This window comes from Orycteropus afer, unplaced genomic scaffold, assembly GCF_000298275.1.
Source record: "Orycteropus afer afer isolate SDZICR_OR568_19922 unplaced genomic scaffold, OryAfe1.0 scaffold00016, whole genome shotgun sequence".
Classification (NCBI taxonomy): Eukaryota; Metazoa; Chordata; class Mammalia; order Tubulidentata; family Orycteropodidae; genus Orycteropus; species Orycteropus afer.
Window position 1 is genome coordinate 12110340 of NW_006921603.1, and position 18813 is coordinate 12129152.

The following is an 18813-nucleotide window of genomic DNA, read 5'->3' on the forward strand; positions in this document are numbered from 1 at the left end:
TCCACATTCTGGAACAATTTGCACAGGATAAAAATTATTGTAGTTATTTATTATTTATTGAATTCAAATGTAAAATTATTTAGACCTGGATTTTTTCTGGAAAGGAATATCCTTGACTATTATTTCAGTTTTCTTAATTACCACTAATCTGTTGGAGTTTTATATTTATTATTGCACTAAATATGACATTATTATTTTTTTCCTTCAGAAATTTATCTGTCATCTAGATTTTAAAATGTGCCACTGTAGAGTTTATATTGATGTATTACCGGTAATAATCTTTTATTTAAAAAATATATTTATAGTTATTTCCTCTTTTTAGCTCTGGAATTTATTTATATTTGGTTTTTCTTGATTAGTCTTTTCAGTTAGTGTCTTATTAAAAAGAACTGGGTTTTAAGTTCCTTGATCTTATTGTGATGTTGTTGTTTTTCTTGCTCTTCTTTTTTTTTTTTTTCAGAAAAAGAAATCTTTTCCTGCTTTATTATTTCTCAGGGGAGTGCGTTTAAAATTTTATTTTATTTTCTTAGCTGTGATAAATTTCTTAACTTTTTTACCTCTGTATATATCTAATAAACAAAGCAAATCATAGCATAAGTGCCATGGGTGAATTGTGCGGAAGAGGTCTCACAAACCCTACCCTTGGGGGTGTACCCCAAGGCACCTTTGCAAAATTCCTAATATTGAAAATTATACTGTAACAACCTATCAATTTATTTAACCTTAAAACCTTTTAGTGTTATTTATTACCCACTTACCCAAAGAGCTTCCAATTGCAGTCAAAACCATTCTCAAATTCCCTTTCTCACCCACCTGTTTGTATGCTTTTCTTCTTGCTGTTCCACCCACCAGGAATTCTTCACGTAATTAAGTTCTGTGCCTTATTTAAGACCCAACTCAAAATTCAGTTCTTTCAAGACTTCTTTCTTCTAACCCTATTAGTTCTTTGAACTTTAAAAGCAATTATTTCTGGCACAATTTATTTAGTATTTATTCACTGATTTGTGATAGTACCTGTGGTGATTGGAATTTCTATTTGAATACTTGTATTTGTTTAATATTTGTTATATTTATGTTTTCCTCCCATATTGTGCTACATAAGCATCTCAAAGATACCTCATGCCTTCATTAAAATATCAGCACAATGTCTTGTTCTTCATAACTATCCAACAAAAATATCTTCAGTGTGTTCATTTCAATGTACCATGATTTTACCTTTCTACATGGAGAAAAGTTTTGTTAAGTTGCAAGTCCTTCATGTTACTATATTTTGTTAAATATGTTCTTTATTAATAAGCATTATTAATGAAATTATCTTAACTCTTGGAAAGCAGATAGGTTTACTCTCCTTTTTTAATAAGCAGCATTATACTTAATTCTTTTACTATAAATGTATGCATAAAGTCATTTTTATGAGTTTAAATTTCTCACTTATAAAGCTGTGTTTGTTAAGTCTTGTAAAGTGATACAATTGGCTGGACTGTCTTCCTCCTCTCTTCATGTTTCAACTAATTATTTGTGTTACAGTTTCAATTTGGGAAGGCTCACTCCTAAGAACAGAGAACATGATGTAAATCAAGCATTGTTGTTGTTGTTGTTATGTGCCAGTTGAGTTGAGTTGAGTTGAGTCAGACCTGACTCGTAGTGACCCCTCCTTGGGTTTCCGAGGCAGTATCACTACAGAAGTAGATTGCCCCATCTTCCTTCTGAGGAGTGGCTGGTGGGTTTGAACTGCCAGCTTTCTGGTTAGCAGTCAAGTGCCTTAGTCACTATGCTACTAGCGCTCCCAAATCAAGCATTAAACTGAGGTTAGAGATTTCCAGGAGAGCCACAATCTACTTTGTTATTCAGCTGATAAGATGGTTGCTTCAAACAATAGTAGTAGTCATCAAGCCTTCTGAGCCCTGGCCCCTGAGCTGGTGCTTTGTGGGATACAAAAAAAAATTAAGACAGCATCTTTGCCCACACTGATCTGCCAGTGTGACTCTTTTACAGAGAGCCAACACATGTGAAACATAGCCAGCCCAATTCTCAGTCAGGTAGTTTAGACCATAAAGAGGATGTGGCCAGGTGAGGGAGAAGATGGGATACAAGGATTAGAAAACACCTATAATATGAACTATGAAATCCACCAACATATATTTCATTGAGTTTTCCCAACAAGCATGAAATGGATTTTATCATGCTTAATTTACAGATGAAGAAACTCAACTCCATAGAGATAAAATAGTATGTTAATTAGTGAACATTGAGTAAGTGGTAGATTAGTGGCTCAAATTCAAGTCAGCAAAAACAATATCCTCAATTCCCCTTGTTTTTGCTTATATGACACCCAGTGTTATTTTATACTCTTTGTGCAACTTAAATAGATATAATTATTTAGAATTAATTTTTGATCTTCTTTCCTACTTAACTGTAAGTCCATAAGGAGAAACCACATCTGTTTTGTTCAACATTAGATCACCAGGACCAAGCGCTTTGCATGGCAAATAGCTGTTTGTTTTTTGGGGAGTCAGTAATTTCCACCACATTGTATTGATGTCTTAGGGTAAAAAACAGTCTATGGAAAACTGAGTTTTGTGTAAGCCTGAACAACTAGAGAAGATTTTATGGGCGTGCTAAACTTCTTAGGTAGAGTAGAGATTTTTAACTGTAACCTACACATAAGGCCTGGTAGCGTAGTACCTAAGGCACTTGACTGCTAACCAGAAGGCTGGTGGTTCAAACTCACCAGACCCTCCTCAGAAGGAAGGTTGGACAATCTACTTCTGTAGTGATACCATCTCAGAAACCCAAGGAGGGGTCGCTATGAGTCGGAGACAACTGGATGGCATATAACAACAACAACAACAACACATAAGGCCATGCATTATCTTAATTACTTCATTCTCGAAAAAAAAAACAGTAGAGAAAAAACACAAAAAAGAAAAAAAAACGCAGATATCTGTAAAATATATAGTACAAAACTGTGTATATATACCCCCCCCCCTTTTTTTAATAGAAAAAATCAGGCAAAGATATGCAGACTTGCCTGGAGAATTGCATATTATTGAACTTGAGAAGGATAAGAATGGACTTGGACTCAGCCTTGCTGGTAATAAAGACAGGTCACGCATGAGCATATTTGTGGTGGGAATTAACCCAGAAGGACCTGCTGCCACTGATGGAAGGATGCGCATTGGAGATGAGCTGTTAGAGGTGAGAGGCATCTATGTTAAATTTGTCTTTTGGTGGAGCAGAGGAGTGCAAGATGGTGTATAGGAAAGTGGAGGGGAGAAGAATTTTAATAAAATTATTTTTTCTTCAACTATTTAAAGTCATTTTGCAAAGTAATAGCAAAAATCAGCTTATAGCTTACAAATGTTATTTGCTGCCTAAGTAAAGACTAAGCTCACAAAATATCGGCTCCCTTATATAAAATGTGATAGAAACATTAATAGCCCAAAGGCTTGTTTTTACTATCAATTCAAAGTACTAATCTAATATTGTTAGTTTTGGGGTATGATGGTAGAGCCAACAAAATCCTATAAAGTTGTTTTGTCAAGGAATGGCTAATATCTGTGAATTTGGTGATGTGGGTAGAGATCACATACATTCCTTGTTTGGGAATAAGATAGAAATAAGAGAAGCTAAAGAGAGAACTGACTCTCTACTAATTACTCCCTAGGTGATTCCATCAATAATTTTAAAAAGTTATCCTTGCTTTCCTAAACTTTAACTCAGGCTCTCTCTTTTGAGTTCATCTTAACTTTGATATCCACTCATTCATTCATTTATTTGTTCATAAACTCAGCTAAGAGTTTTTGTGTGTCCATCATAATGCAGACAGAAAAGGAAATGAGTATGTTCAGTCTCTTCAGTTAAACAGCTCACAGTCTAGAGGAAGAAAACAGATATGAAAAAATATTTTTAAAACAAAATAAAAAAAATAGAACAGCTAATATATACTAAATGCCAAACACAGCAACTCTTTTACTGTTGAAACACAGACTTAATGATGCTGTTGGTTTTCAAGATTATGCAGTTTGACTTCTTAGTTCTCTGTTAACCACTAAGCTGTATGGTATCTTGGATAAATGCTTTACTATTTGAACAGGTAGAGGAGCTGAATCATGGAGGCAGTGAGTGTCAGACTGATTACTTGAAATGTGGACTTACTGATTTTGCATTTTTATGATTTTATTTTCAGACTCTGACTCAGAATAGAATTCATAATCAACCATAAGCTGACTTGCCTAATAATATCTACAGGAGCTCTGGTGGTGCAACGGTTAAACGTTTTGCTGCTAACCAAAAGGTCAATGGTTTGAACCTACCAACCTCTCCACACAGGAGAAAGATGAGGCACACTGCTTCCATAAAGATTTACAGCATTAGAAACCCTATGAGGCTGTTCAACTCTGTCCTATAGGGTTGCTATGAGTCAGAGTTGACTCAGTGGCAGTGGGTTTTTTAATAATGTCTACAACCAAAGCTGGTCAGACAAAACTGTGAAACCACCAGCATTCCCTCTCCACCACATCCCGGTAGCTTCACCCCACCTAAAACATGTTCCTGCAAAGAAATCACTCTGTGATTATTTCCTTTTCTTTTTCTTCTGTAATATAGTATCATGAAGGGCACCCACATTGGGCAATAGCACTGATTATCATAGCCATTAAATTTAAAAAATAAAGATGACAGTATGTTTTAACCAATATAGTTTATTGCTATACGTTTATTTCCTTTGGGTGGTGTTTAGAGACTTCCTCAGAAGTGAGACTAAAGTGATGGTGGTGATAATAATGATGAAAGTAAGAGTTCATTTATTGAGGTATTACTAGCACTGTACATATATATGTATTCAATATTCTTAACAGCCGTATATAAACCCACTTCCATCCAATTGATTCTGACTCATAGCGACCCTATAGGACAGAGTAGAACTGCCTTATAGGGTTTCTAAGGCTGTTAATCTTTATGGTAGCTGACTGCCTCATCTTTCTCCCATGGTAGGTTTTAATTACCACCTTTTGATTGGTAGCAGAATGCTTTTACCACTGTACCACCAGAGCTCCTTAACAGTCCTATATGGTAAACTCAATTATTATCCCCACTGTATGAATAAGAAAACTTGGTAAGAAGCTTGCCTCATGTTACGAAACTAAATGATGTGTTGGGATGAGAACTGAGGCTTGCCAGACTGCAGGGCCAGTCTCTAGCCATTGATGTATATTGTGTTCTCTTTGTGGTTCTTTAACTAAGTCCCATTTGTTTAGATCCAGGAAAGTCCTAATTTGTGATACTCTGGTCTTTATGGAGTCATGTATACTAAGTCATTCTGTTGTGTTATGTATATATAGACACAGATTTCCTATAGTGCATGATATATTCCAAAGACTGTAATTTGAACATGAAGATTCTAGTTCTGTTCTCTGTACCTTATTAAGATTCAAGATGGAATGTCCTGTGGGATCCAGACCAACAGGAGTGCTGGTATTTTATTTCTTTGTCTGACATTTTATTAGATACTGGTAACAAATGAGCAGTGGCTGCAGACTAATTAGACTGTTGTATAGGTCAAACACAGAATCCAACACTGTACAAGGAAAACCTACTTTAACTTATCCAAATTCTTTCAGTTGCATTTATGGAGCTTAGCATAGTGCTTGACACATAGATGACTTAATTAAATCATTTCCTCAGTTATCTCTTTGTTAGGTTAGTGAGCTGGAGGAATGCTCTTAGGTGTTAACACACTAACATATTGTCTTATTGGGCCTCTCTTATTCCTTCCTTTGAGGTTCTGAATGTAGCCCTTTCCTTGTTATATAGCAACTTCATCTTCATTTAGACATGCAGAGAGCAAGAAGATTAAACATGGCAAAAGTTAATTCCCCTTCCATGCACCATTGAGTCTCTTGTTTAAAAATAAAATTACGATACCACACGAAGTAAAAGATGGAATACAGAATCTTCGGTCACAAATCTTTAGCTAATTATTTATCTTCTCTAAGCCTCAGTTATCTCCCTTTTCAATGGAGATTATGTATTAATACATTTGTCTCTAAAAATATGTCCCAGAGGAAAGTCATCTTTCCATTCTTCAACAGCTCCATGGAGCACCCTGAACATTTGGGAGACTGGAAAAACTGTGCACACTGCATTCTTAACCAGTGACAACTTACCTTCTTATGAGAATTTTTTGACTTTAGGTCAGGGAATGACAGTGGAGTAGATTCGTATGTGAAACTATCTTAAGTTCTCTAGTGCTTCTATGACAGAAATACCACAGGTGGATGGCTTTAACAAACAGAAATTTATTTTCTCACAGTTTAGGAGGCTAGAATCCAAATTCAGGGCATCAGCTCTCGGGGAAGGCTTTTTCTCTCTCTCGGCTCTCCGGGAAGGTCCTTGTCTGCTTTCAATATCTGTGGGCCGTGTAGTCCTTGGCTATCTCCATGTGTCTTGGCATCATTCTTCCCTGAGACGAAGAAGTTCTCAACTTAGGTACCCTGGGCCCACAGAACACACTCTGTTCCAGCTCTGCTTTCTCAGTAGTAGTCAGATCCCTTCTTCTCTGCTCACTTCTCTCTCCTTTTATTTCCTGTAAGATAAAAGATGTTGCAGGCCACAATTCAGGGAAACTCCACTTACATTGGATCAGGGCTGTGTCCTAAGTAAGAGTGTTGCATCCCATCATCATTCCCTTACAACTGAGGCTAATTACTTCAGATCACATCACAGGGGATGATTATATCACTATGTAACTGTCAAACCACTGAAAATCATGGTCTGGCCAAGTTGACACATATTTTGGCAGGATACAAGTCAGTCCATGAAGAGAAATATTTTCCTGGTTTCTTTTTATAGGTAAGAAAAAATTCCAGTCATTTGTCTTTGGTATGTAAGGATTTTGTTTATAATATCAAATCTGGTATTTTTGAGATGAGAATAGGAAATTGATTTAGTGATGAGTACCAGGAAAGTTAAATTGACAGTGTTATAATTGCTATTGTTTGGATATTGTTGTATATTAAATTGTAGAACACTGCATTGTATAGGCAGCATTTACAGTAGGCTTTTAGATTATACTTACTGCATCTGGAATAGGGTAAGCCATGTCTATTTGTTTATCCAGCCATACTTGTGTGTGTGTGTCCTCATTTGAGCTAAAATTACCAATATCCTGATTGTTTTCATAGTTCCCTTCTTTGCCCGTAGTTTTTATCATCTTTACTTTGTCATATCATTCCAAACTTATTTAGAGTTTGTTTTTAGCCACTTAGATGAAGTTAATTTAAAGAAAGTGGAAAAGAGAATAATTGAACATACATTGTGGCTTCTTTGAGATCAGAAGCTCGGCTTGTCTAGGAGAGCCCTGGATGTGGCTGGTTTCTGACCCAGCATCCACCAGCGGTTTTGTTGCTGTGTAACCTAACAGTTAAGCTGGAAGAGCTGTCAATGCATTCAGTCGATTGATGGCCCCATTCCTATATAAAAGAAATTTTACATTGAGTCCCATAAGACAGTGTGATTAAATCTCAGCTTTTCTACCCTCTCCTGCATTGCTAGTATGGGGGTTACTGAATTAATTTCAGAAGTCATTAGCATATAATTACCATGTAAACTGGAATGAGACTTGCACTAGTGTATTGGCTTTCCCTCAGCAATTAGCCCTGGAAAATGCACAGGCCTGGGCATGGTGCTCTCATGTGAATGTAGAATTTATTATAATCTTCCCTACAATGCAAGTGTGGGAAGAGAGAGAGCTGATAATGCTGTGCATGGACTTGGAGTGATTTGTCACCTTATAGAAGCAGCCAGAAGGAACAGAGTGGGTGGCATAAGAAGTGAGCAATTGATTGGGCTAGCGTGGAGGGCTGCGTCATGTCTGGCTCCTGCACCCTTTGTGGTAGGGGAAGTATGAGGTGCATTTTCTTTGTAACCAAAACTAAGGCATGCCATTATGCATGTGTATAAAATGGTTATTTAAGGACCATTAAAAATAAATAGCTTTAGTACTTCCCATTTTTGTTAGGGATGAAGAGGTAGGACTATAGGTAAATTCAGATCTTCTTGTTCAGCAGCATTTATTGCATTAGAGATTGAAATGAAATTTAAATGACTGACCTAGGTACGTGTAGATGGCCCATGACAAAATTCTCACCCGAGGGTCCTTACTACCACATCAATCTCAACAGTGTATCCTTTACAATCTTCACAATCTGGTTCTTGCCATCGAATTGTTTTTGAAAATTTTTGGAAGACTTAGATGTGGAAGTACAGGTCAAAACCAAACCAAACTCATTGCCATTGAGTTGTTTCTGACTCATAGTGTCCCCATTGGGTTTCTGAGGCTATAAATCTTTATGGAAGTAGATTGCCCCGTCTTCCTTCCACAGAGTGGCTGGTGAGTTTCAACCACTGACCTACCAGTTAGCAGTCAAGTAAATCACTAGCTTTGTGCATCCATGTTGTTGTTGTTGTTATGTGCCGTCGAGTCAGCCCTGACTCATAGCGACCCCTCCTTGGGTTTCTGAGGCAGTATCACTACGGAAGTAGGATTGCCCAACCTTCCTTCCGAGGAGTGGCTGGTGGGTTTGAACCGCCAGCCTTCTGGTTAGCAGTCAAGTGCCTTAGCCACTATGCTACCAGAGCTCCATAGGTAGGTTTATTTGTTATTTACAGTGTAAAACTTCTGTAATCTAGATTGGTCCTCTAAGGTTATCATTTTGTCATGGATTGAATTGTGTCCCCCCAAAATATGTGTCAACAAGGCTAGGACAGGATTCTCATCATGGTTTTCCTCCATTTTGTGGTATATTATAAATCCTAACCCGTGAGTCAGAAGCAACTTGATAGCAGTGGATTTGGTTCTTTATATGTTAATGAGCCAGGATAAGTGTGGGATGTGCCTTGAGTCACAGGCTTACAAGTTACACCTTTCACACAGCTTAATTCAAGTCACAGCCTTGTTTGAATCACACCTTTTATCTTAAAAGAGATAAAAGGAGAGAAAGGCAAGCAGAGAGAGGGACCTCACTACAACCAAGAAAGGAAACCTGAGGGTGGAATCTTGTCCTTTGGACCCAGGGTCCCTGCATTGAGAACTCCCTAGACTAAGGGAAAGATGGATATCCAAGACATATGGAGATCTCCAAGGAATGCTGGACCCACAGTTATTTAAAGGAAACAAGGACCTTTCCCTAGAGCTGGCATATTGAATTCAGACTTGTGAGAAAATAAATTTCTGTTTGTTAAAACCATCTACATGTGGTATTTCTGTTTTAGCAGCACTCGATAACTAAGACCATCATTCATGGATATATAATTTTTTTATCATGTGTTTTATATTGCAATGATTATGTCCTAAAATATCTTATGTAATAGAACATTTCCTTGTGGAAACTAATTTGAAGAACAGAGCAATTAGCACTGGATTTCAAAATTGCAATATAATTGTTTTTTCCTACAAAAGTTTTATTAAGACATAGGTTTTTAATAGCTAGGATCTCTGGTGGCATAGTGCCTAAGGCATTTTGACTGCTAACCAGAAGGCTGACAGTTCAAACCCACCAGCCACTCCTCAGAAGGAAGGTTGGGCAATCTGTTTCCATAGTGATACCACCTCAAAAACCCAAGGAGGGGTTGCTATGAGTCAGATCCGACTCGATGGCAGTTTTTTTTTTTTTAATAGACAGCTAAAAGTGCAACAATAAATTAGTTGATCTATTTTTTGTTGTTGTTGTTGTAGCAGTGGTTTTGTGGGGAACATGGGTGGTACAAGTAGTTTATGATTGGCTGCTAGCTGTAAGGTTGAATCTACCTGGTGACTCTGCAGGAGAAAGACTCAGCAATCTGCTTCCATAGAGATGACAGCCAAGAAAACCCAGTGGAGTAGTTCTACTCAGTAACATATGGGTTGCCACAAGTTGGGAACTGACTTGACGGCAGCTGACAACAACAAATGTTTTCATGAGTGTCAAAACTTATCAAAATTCCTGCTTTTGATATGCTGTTCCTTGTATGTAAGTTATACCTCAATAAAGATTGTGTGATCAAACGTTATAAAAATAAATATTATTCGAGCAGATCTTGAACATGACCATCCCATAAGTAAAGCGAAATTCCTGCTATTTTATGAATCTTTATTTGTGGCATAGTTCACAACTCTAAAAATAAACAAAAGAAGGTGGTGCTGGCTGAGTGGTCCACCTCACACACAAAGTAGTTGTGGTGTCTCTGCTATGTGTGCAGCAGTATTTTTACTTCCCTCAAACTGCAGTCGCTCCGCTTTTGACCGTTCAATCGCAATCTGAATCTTGCTCATCATGTTACCTAAGTAATCCTGTTACATCCGATCTGAATTACAAAAAACATTCACGTTAGGAAAAATGGGGGAGAAGGAGAGCTGTGCATTGGGAATTGGGCCAATGTTGAATACTTACTGTATTTGCCAGGCAGTGTTAAATTTATTTACATGCATTCTCTTTCTTAACTTTCACAACAACCCAATGAAGTAATGGCTATTTTCAACAGATGTTGTTCTACAGATGAGGAAACTGAAACTTGAAGGGATAGAATCAGCACTCAGACACTAGCTTTTCTGATATTAAAGGCCAAGTTTTTAAGTTATCTAGTGTGCGTTAAGGAGCTCTGGTAGCATAGTGCCTAAGGCACTTGAATGCTAACTAGAAGGCTGGCGGTTCAAACCCACCAGCCACTCCTCAGAAGGAAGGTTGGGCAATCTGCTTCTGTAGTGATACCACCTCGGAAACCCAAGGAGGGGTCATTATGGGTTGAATCTGACTTGATGGCACATAACAACAACAGAAACAAGTGTGCATTAATAATGATTCTAGAATCATTAATGAGTGAATTTCCTATCATTTTGTAGCTTTGGTTGATATAGATTCATTCTTTTAACCTAGCACTATTTTAAGAGATCTAAAGTTTTTTTTTTTTTTTTTAATTTAAAAAACCATGCAACCATGTTACTCTTTTCATCATCTTAAAATTTAATGCCACTTTAAACATTGATCTATGGGTGGATAGATGGGTGGACAAGCTGAACAATTAGGTATGTTTGTGTAGTGGGGGATGTGCCCATGACCATGTATAGGGTTGGCATACAGTGTTTCTACATGTATATTTGTATGTTATGTAAAAATTTCCAGGTATGTAGTAGAGCTGACATCTGATAGTGTAGTGCCTAAGGCACTTGACTGATAACCAGAAGGCTGGCTGTTCAAACCCACCAGCCACTCCTCGGAAGAAAGGGAAGGCACTCTACATCTGTAGTGATACCACCTTGGAAACCCAAGGAGGGGTTGCTATAAATTGGGTCTGACTCAATGGCACATAACAGCAACACTAGAGCTGACAAGGGACAAAGTTGTAATCACTCCTTGACCACAGCCAGCTACCCAGAGGGAGCAAGTATTGGATCTGTGGGGCCACGACTATGGTTGCAGCAGTCATCAAGCTCAATTGGCATAACATACTACACAAAAACATTGTTCCGCATAATACTTTGGCGAGTAGTGACTGGGATCTTAAAAGCTTGCAAGCGGCCATCTAGATGCAGTGATGGGTCTCTCCTCATCCAGCGCAAAGAAGAATGAAGAAAACTAAAGACATATGGAAACAATTAGTCCAAGTGACTGGTAGACCATGCTATCTTCAGCCTGTACAACTCTGAGAGCAGAAAAACTAGATGGTAGCCAGCTACCACTGTCAGCCACTTAGAGGCGGATCTATGTAGGAAATATTCAACAGTGGGAGAACAATGTGGAACAAAACTTAAAATCCTTATAAAAGGTGGGGGGGGGGGGCAGGGACCGGGTTTGCTGGTCTGATAGAGCCTGTTAGAACCCTTGAGACTATGGCCCTTAGCTGCCCTTCAGGTCTGGAATTGAACCCACTCCTGTGGCTTCCAGACTAACAAAAGACAGGCATATGAGCTGAACGTTTACATTAGGTAGATACACTCTTTGGAGAGATCAATCATGGGAGAATAGAAGGGCTGTATATGCACAGGAAGATAGCTTGGGGGCAGGAGTGCATGGGAGGGAAGAATACAGGGAAGAGGTGGCTATGGGGAGGAAGTGGGAGGAGAGCTGTTGCACTGTGGGAGATTCCAATCAATGTCATGAGATGAAGTGTATGTGAACAGCTGTATAGAAGATGAATTTGCTCTGTGAACTTTCACCCAAATCACAATAAAATAAAATAAAAGAATTTTAATGCCACTTTAGATTCAATGAAATTATACTCATAACTCAAGAACCAAAGAAGAAACATATTTTCTTGAGGTTGTTCTTGTATAATAAAAAGGAGTTTTTCTTAATTTCATAATCAAAGAACTTTCCTACTCTCCACCATTATAGAATTGGGACTTTGTTTATAGGCTGCAGAAAATATTATGTGAAAACCTAGTTCTGATTGGTTGGCCACATTCTTTTCTGTCTCTGTTTCCTGCAGTAACATCTTTGAGTTCTGTTTCTGCCATTTTTGTTTCTGACTCTGGCTCATTGGGAAAATTTGAATTATTTAATCATACTTTGTAGTCATCATGCCACTGAAGTGTGTAGGCTAAAAATATATGTTACTGTTCTCTTGGAGGAATGACAATCATTTAATTTGTATTATTGGACTCCTCATTCCTGCTTTCCCAAAAGCTTTATGTGAGGTCTCTTCAGAGACTCAAATTACCTTAAAGTCTTGGAGAGAAAGCTTCAGCAAAGCAGAAAAGAAAAACAAAGATGCTTGAAGAAACTTAAATTACTGAGGAAAGAATGTAAAAAATAGGGCTAAGAATGCATGCCGCAGAAGAAGCTTGGCATTTGGGAGGAATAATTGATTTTCAGGAATGCTACTTGCATCATCCTTTTATGTGTGGTTTTTGCGTATTTTACATGACCTTTTGTGACAGTTCTCTTGACCTCTGCTCCATCCTTTCTCCAATTTCTTCCCTGTTTCATTCCAGCCACATTCATTAGTGTCACAGTGACTATATTGAAATGCAGTCTAGAAAAAATGTGTGAGAAGAGTTTTCTTGTATTAGCCTCAACATGGAATTTATTTCTATATTTTGCTTTATTTGCACAGTGGAAATTCCCTATAGTAACCACATAGACACAGAGCTCTGGTGGCACTGTGGTTAAAGCATTAGGCTGCTAAACAAAGGTTGGCAGTTTGAACCCACCATGTACTCTGTGGGAGAAAAATGTGGCAGTCTGCTTCCATCAAGATTTTTTGTTGTTACGTGCCGTCGGATTGGACCCGACTCATAGCAACCCCTCCTTGTGTTTCTGAGGCAGTATCACTATGGAACTAGATTGCCCAACCTTCCTTCTGAGGAGTGGCTGGGGGTTTAAATTGCTAACCTTCTGGTTAGCAGTCAAATGCCTTAGGCACTTTGCTACCAGAGCTCCTAAAGATTTACAGCTTTGGAAACCCTATGGGGCAGGTCTGCTCTTTTCTATAGGGTTGCTATGAGTAGAAATTGATTCAATGGCAGTGGTTTTGGATGTTTTGGTTTTAACCATGCCATCCTAAGAGATGAAGCCTGAAAAAAAAGAAAGTGATACTGGAATTTTTATACCAAATTTAACTTACTAACAATAGCAAACAAGTTCATAAACTCATAAAACAATATGGCTTCTTAGGTATGTTTTAATTAAGAATAAGGCTAAAAGCAGTAATCCAAATCTGAAATTAAGATATTCCACTCAAAATTGTAACTCAGTAGCAACACCATGTGACAGTGCCACATAAGGTTTTCTTGACTATAACCTTTACTGGGGCAGAGTGCCAAGTCTTCCTCCCACAGAGCCACTGATGGTTCAAACTACCAAACTTTATGTTAGCAGCTAAATGTTTTACTGCTATGCCTCTAGGACTTCTTAACAATGCCCCTATTTCCCATTATTTTAAATTGAGAAAAAGTATGCAGTGCATGTCAACCTGCAACCAGTTTCCTGAAATATAACTAAAATGCAATAAAAATAACCATATATATATATAACACATAATTGTATTAAGATGTAAAGTGTTTTAATATAACTTTGGAATCACTAAATAATATGATTACTAACAGTTGCTTTGCTCAGTAACTTAAATTCTATTAGCTCCACTGACATCCGAACTGTACATCTTGTTGTTAATACTCAGCACACAGTTCCAAATGTCTCCGGTAACTCTGTGTTTGGAATACAGCTCAGGGGTTTTCCCTCACATTATTAGTATTAATATTTTATTTTGTATAGTGAGTGTAGATATAAATTTTTCCTGTATAAATACATACTGAAAAATACTGTGTTGAGAGAGATATATATTCAATTAAGTTTGAGTATTAAAACTCAAAATGTGTTCCATCAGGAAAACAGTGATCGGGGGGAGGTATGTCCATATATAGGCAGTCCCCAACCCCACCAGTGGGGTTCCATTAGATCGTAAGTCAATTCTGACATAAGTCAAATGCTTCTCTCTCTTTTTTTAATTTTTTTTTCAGTTTTCATTATTATTGCCTTTTTTGTAAATCTTTGTAAATATGATATTTATTTGTATTTGGGGGTTTGAAACATTATGTATAAACATCTGTGAGTAAACATCTGAGCATGGTAACTTCGGCAAATTACATGCTGCAGCATTGTAGGTGTACATATTATTAACAATAAGCATGTATGGTCACAAATGTGGTTTGTCATAACTGGAATACCTACTAAGTCAGAGATTACCTGTATGTTTTTCTCCCTTTTAAAACACCTTATTATGGAGATTTTCTAGCATATACAAAATAAACAGAATAGCACAATGAAAACCCAAACCACAACCATCAAGCTGATTCCAACTCATAGCAACCCCATAGGGCAGAGTTGTATAGGACAGAGTAGAACTGCCCCATAGAGTTGCTAAGGCTGTAAATCTTCATGGAAGCAGACTGCCTCATCTTCCTCCTGCAGAGCGGCTGTCCCTACATATCTATCACATAGTTCAACAATGATCAATAAGTTGCCAATCTCATATCTATACCTCCACATACCCACCCACACTCACTGTTACTTTTGTAGTTTTAATGTGTGTAAGGCAAAATATGCATGGATTGAAATGCACAAACCTTACCTGTATGATTTTGACAACTAGATACAGGTTTGTTACCGAAACATCTATCATTTCCATCTCCCCAGAAACTCTTCTCATATACCTTTTCATCAAACCTCTGTCACCCCAGAGACATTATTGTTGCAGTGTAGTAAATTACTTTGTGTGGCTTTTCTACCCATAAGTCTTTGTAAACTCCAAGGTGGGATTTGCTATGAGCAACCGAGGAGCTCCTGATTCTGAAGGTGTCCACCTGGAGTATTTCTGTTGGGAGTGACACAAAACAATGTTCTGGGAGGTGCCCACTCTCTCTCAGGTGCTTAGAGTTCTGATGCTATAATTGGCTAGTTTGACCATCCTGCGGGCTCTAAAGGAGACCTCCTGGAGGCAGAACTCTCTCTGACTGCTGGTTGAGGAAGACGTGCTGCTGAAAGAGACACGGGCTCCTGAGACACGCGTTGCTAGGAAAGAGACGCAAGAGACACGCATTGCTGAGTGAGACACCGAGGGACCAGCACTGCTGGGAAAGAGACTGTGAGAGACTCTTGGCTGAGGGATGGTGGGCTGGGAGAGAGACTGAGCATTCTTCCTGAACTTGAGTTGTAGCCTGGTGCTTCCCTAATAAACCCTGTAATCTGTGAGTTCTGTGTGGCCACTGCAGCGAATTATCGAACTCAGGAGAGAGGTGGTGGGTGCTTTGGGGGGAACGGTTGGTGAAAGGGCTGGAAGGAGGCAGCATGTTTGGCCTTGCAGTAATAGGCCTTGGGTTACTGCTGGTAATCCTGTCCTCCTCTTGGAGGGTTAGAGGAGGTCAGAACATGTGGCCTCCATGCCGTTTTTGCAATTGTCTTGGTTTTTTTTTCATCTTTGATTCATTTTTCCTGTTCTCAAGCTTCATATAAATGGGGTCATACAGAATGTACTTTTTGTGTCCAGCTTCTTGTACTCAGCATGTTGTTGTTGTTGTTAAGTGCCGTCGAGTCATTTCCGACTCATAGCGACCCCATGCATAGCAGAATGAAACACTGCCCGATCCTGCGCCAGCCCCACAATCCCTGCTATACTTGAGCCTGTACTGAGCATATCTATGATATTTATCAAAATAGTCACATGTATCAGTAGTTTATCATTTTACTGCTTAATAGTATTCCAACTATGCCACAATCTGTCAGTTTACCTGTTGATGGGCATTTGAATTTTTTCCCCAGTTTTGAATATACAACCTCTCATCACTTATCAACATGGTTAGGTTTCAAAGAACAGGTCATTATGTGAAGATCAGCACTGTGCAAAAATGGAGAAGACCACATCAGATCAGAAAAGGGAAGATGACTACATCATTACATAATGTCCTGTTGTGTTATTACAAAACTGCACAGCCAAGTTGACACATAACATTAACCTCACAGCCAGCATTACTTTTCCATCACATCATCATTTGTTACTTGCAGATTTATGTCATTAATGCATAAAATAGTCAGATAGTAGGATTTTTTACAATTTTAAAGGTGAAATGTTGGATAATAAGATAGCTGATAAGTGAAGAGAGCATATAATAATAAAGCTACAATGAGTATTTGTGTATCAAATCCTTTTGAGGACGGATGGTTTCCCTCCTCTGGTATAAATATCAAAGATAGAATTGCTGGGACACAGGGTAGGTGTATGTTTCCCAAACTGGTTGTGCCATTGAACAGTCCCACCAGAAGTATGTGAGAGTTCTGGTTGCTCTCTCTTCTTGGTTATTCTGGTGGGTGTACACTGGTTCCTCATTGTGGCTTAAATTTACATTTCCCTGATCACTAATGATGTTGAGCACTTTTCCTGTGTTTAGCAATCATTTGGATATGTTGTTTTGTGTCTGTTCAAATCTGTTGCCTATTTTTAATTAGCTCATGAGCCACTTTATAATTGAATTATAGTAGTTCTTTATATACTCTCGAGACAAATCCTTATTAGATATATGATTTGTGAATCTTTTCTCTCAATCTATAGCTTGCTAATTTATTTTCTTAACAGTATCTTTTTTTATGTTTATTTATTTTTAATCTTTTGTTGTTGTTACTGTGATTTGGGTGAAAGTTTACAGAGCAAATTGACTTTCCATTCAACAATTCATACACATTCTGTTTTGTGACATTTACTGCAATCCCCTCATTGTAACAGCATTTCTCCCACTTCCTCCCACTTCCTTCCCACCCTCTCTCATCTTCCTAGCTCTGTCCCTGGGCAAATGCTGTTCTCCTGATCTCTATGCTCCATTTTTCTAATGAGTGCATACCCTCCTGATACTACTGTTCACCTTATAGGCCTGTCTATCGTTTGTCTGTCAGTTGATTCACAGGGGTTAAATTCAGTTTCTAGCTTCAAGGGTGTTTAAGGGCCATTGTCTCAGGGGTTCCACACTTCATCAGACCAGTAAAGCTGGTCTTTTTTATGGTTTTGAGTTTTGTTTCACATTTTCCCCCATTTTACCTGGGACCTTTTATTGTGATCCCTTTCAGAGTAGTCAGCAGTGGTAGCTGAGCACCATCTAGTTCTCCTTAATAGTATCTTTTCATGTACAAAAGTTTTTAGTTCTGATGATATTTCATATTTTACTTTTATTTGTTGCTTTCTGTCCTGGATAAAAATCTTTGCCTACCTCCAGGTTGCAACAGTATTTTCTTCTGAAAGTTATCATTTATATTTAGTTTTATAACACATCTTGAATTAATTTTGGTGTATAGTATGTGATAGGGGTTGAGGTTTATTTTTACATGTGAATATCCAGTTGTTCAGCACCATTTCTTGAAAAGTCTTTTCTCATTGAATTCCTTTCATCTTTTTCAGTGAGAAATGAGGGTAGGCACATTGGATGATTTCTCAGCCAGAGGCTCAACATATTGTGCAATATTTTTAAATAATTCAAAGTTATTTTAATTAAATTAATTACCTACTTTTATTTAGGTTTCTAGCTAGAATTCAAAAGATAGAAAATTGTGTTTTAATTCTAATTGATGCCCTTTGTATAATGAGTCACATCAAAGATGTCATTTCTTATCACTTTTTTCTTTTTTAATTTATAGATTATACTTTTTTAGATTTTTTTTAAATAAAAGCAATATTTTAATCATAAAAAATTTTATTTGTACAGGTGAAAGTGTCTTTTCTACTTCTGTAATATTACTCCTCCAGAAATAACCACTGTCAACCATCCATACTGCCCATATGCATATGTGGACATTCATAAATATTAATAATGTAATATACACAAGTGGAATTTTATTGTACATACCATTCTTACTGAACAATATATCATTTCTCATGTCAGTATAAATAATGCTTACTGGTATATGTCTTTGTATAATTGTTTAAATAAATCCATGGCATAAATTCTGTCAAATCACCCTCTTATAGCATTATACTAATTTTCTGGCCTAGTATATAAACCCAGCGAATCAAACTCACTGCCATCAGTGGATTCCTACTGATAGCGACCCCCATTGGATTTCCAAGGCTTTAAGTCTTTACCAAAGCAGACTTCCTCATCTTTCTTCTACAGAGCAGTGGTTAAATGCCTTAACCACTGCACCACCAGAGCTCCTTAATAATACGCAGGAAAGCCTATTTGCCCCTAATGCTAGCAAACACAGAGTATTATCAGATATTAACTAATCTGAGAGATGAAGTTTTTTTGTGAAGACGATTGTTCACACATATATTAAACATATACCAAACATGTAC

At 37.7% G+C, this 18813-nt stretch overlaps 1 protein-coding gene across 1 annotated transcript in view; it reads left to right on the forward strand.

Annotated features, from left to right (window-relative positions):
* The first annotated feature begins 2060 nt into the window (after window positions 1-2060).
* Window positions 2061-18813, forward strand: part of LOC103213658 (inaD-like protein) — a 216320-nt gene continuing 199567 nt past the window's right edge. The window contains exons 1-2 of the mRNA XM_042783334.1: window positions 2061-2070; window positions 3002-3198. Coding sequence (XP_042639268.1) covers window positions 2061-2070; window positions 3002-3198 — 207 coding nt within the window. The remainder of the gene's footprint in view (window positions 2071-3001; window positions 3199-18813) is intronic.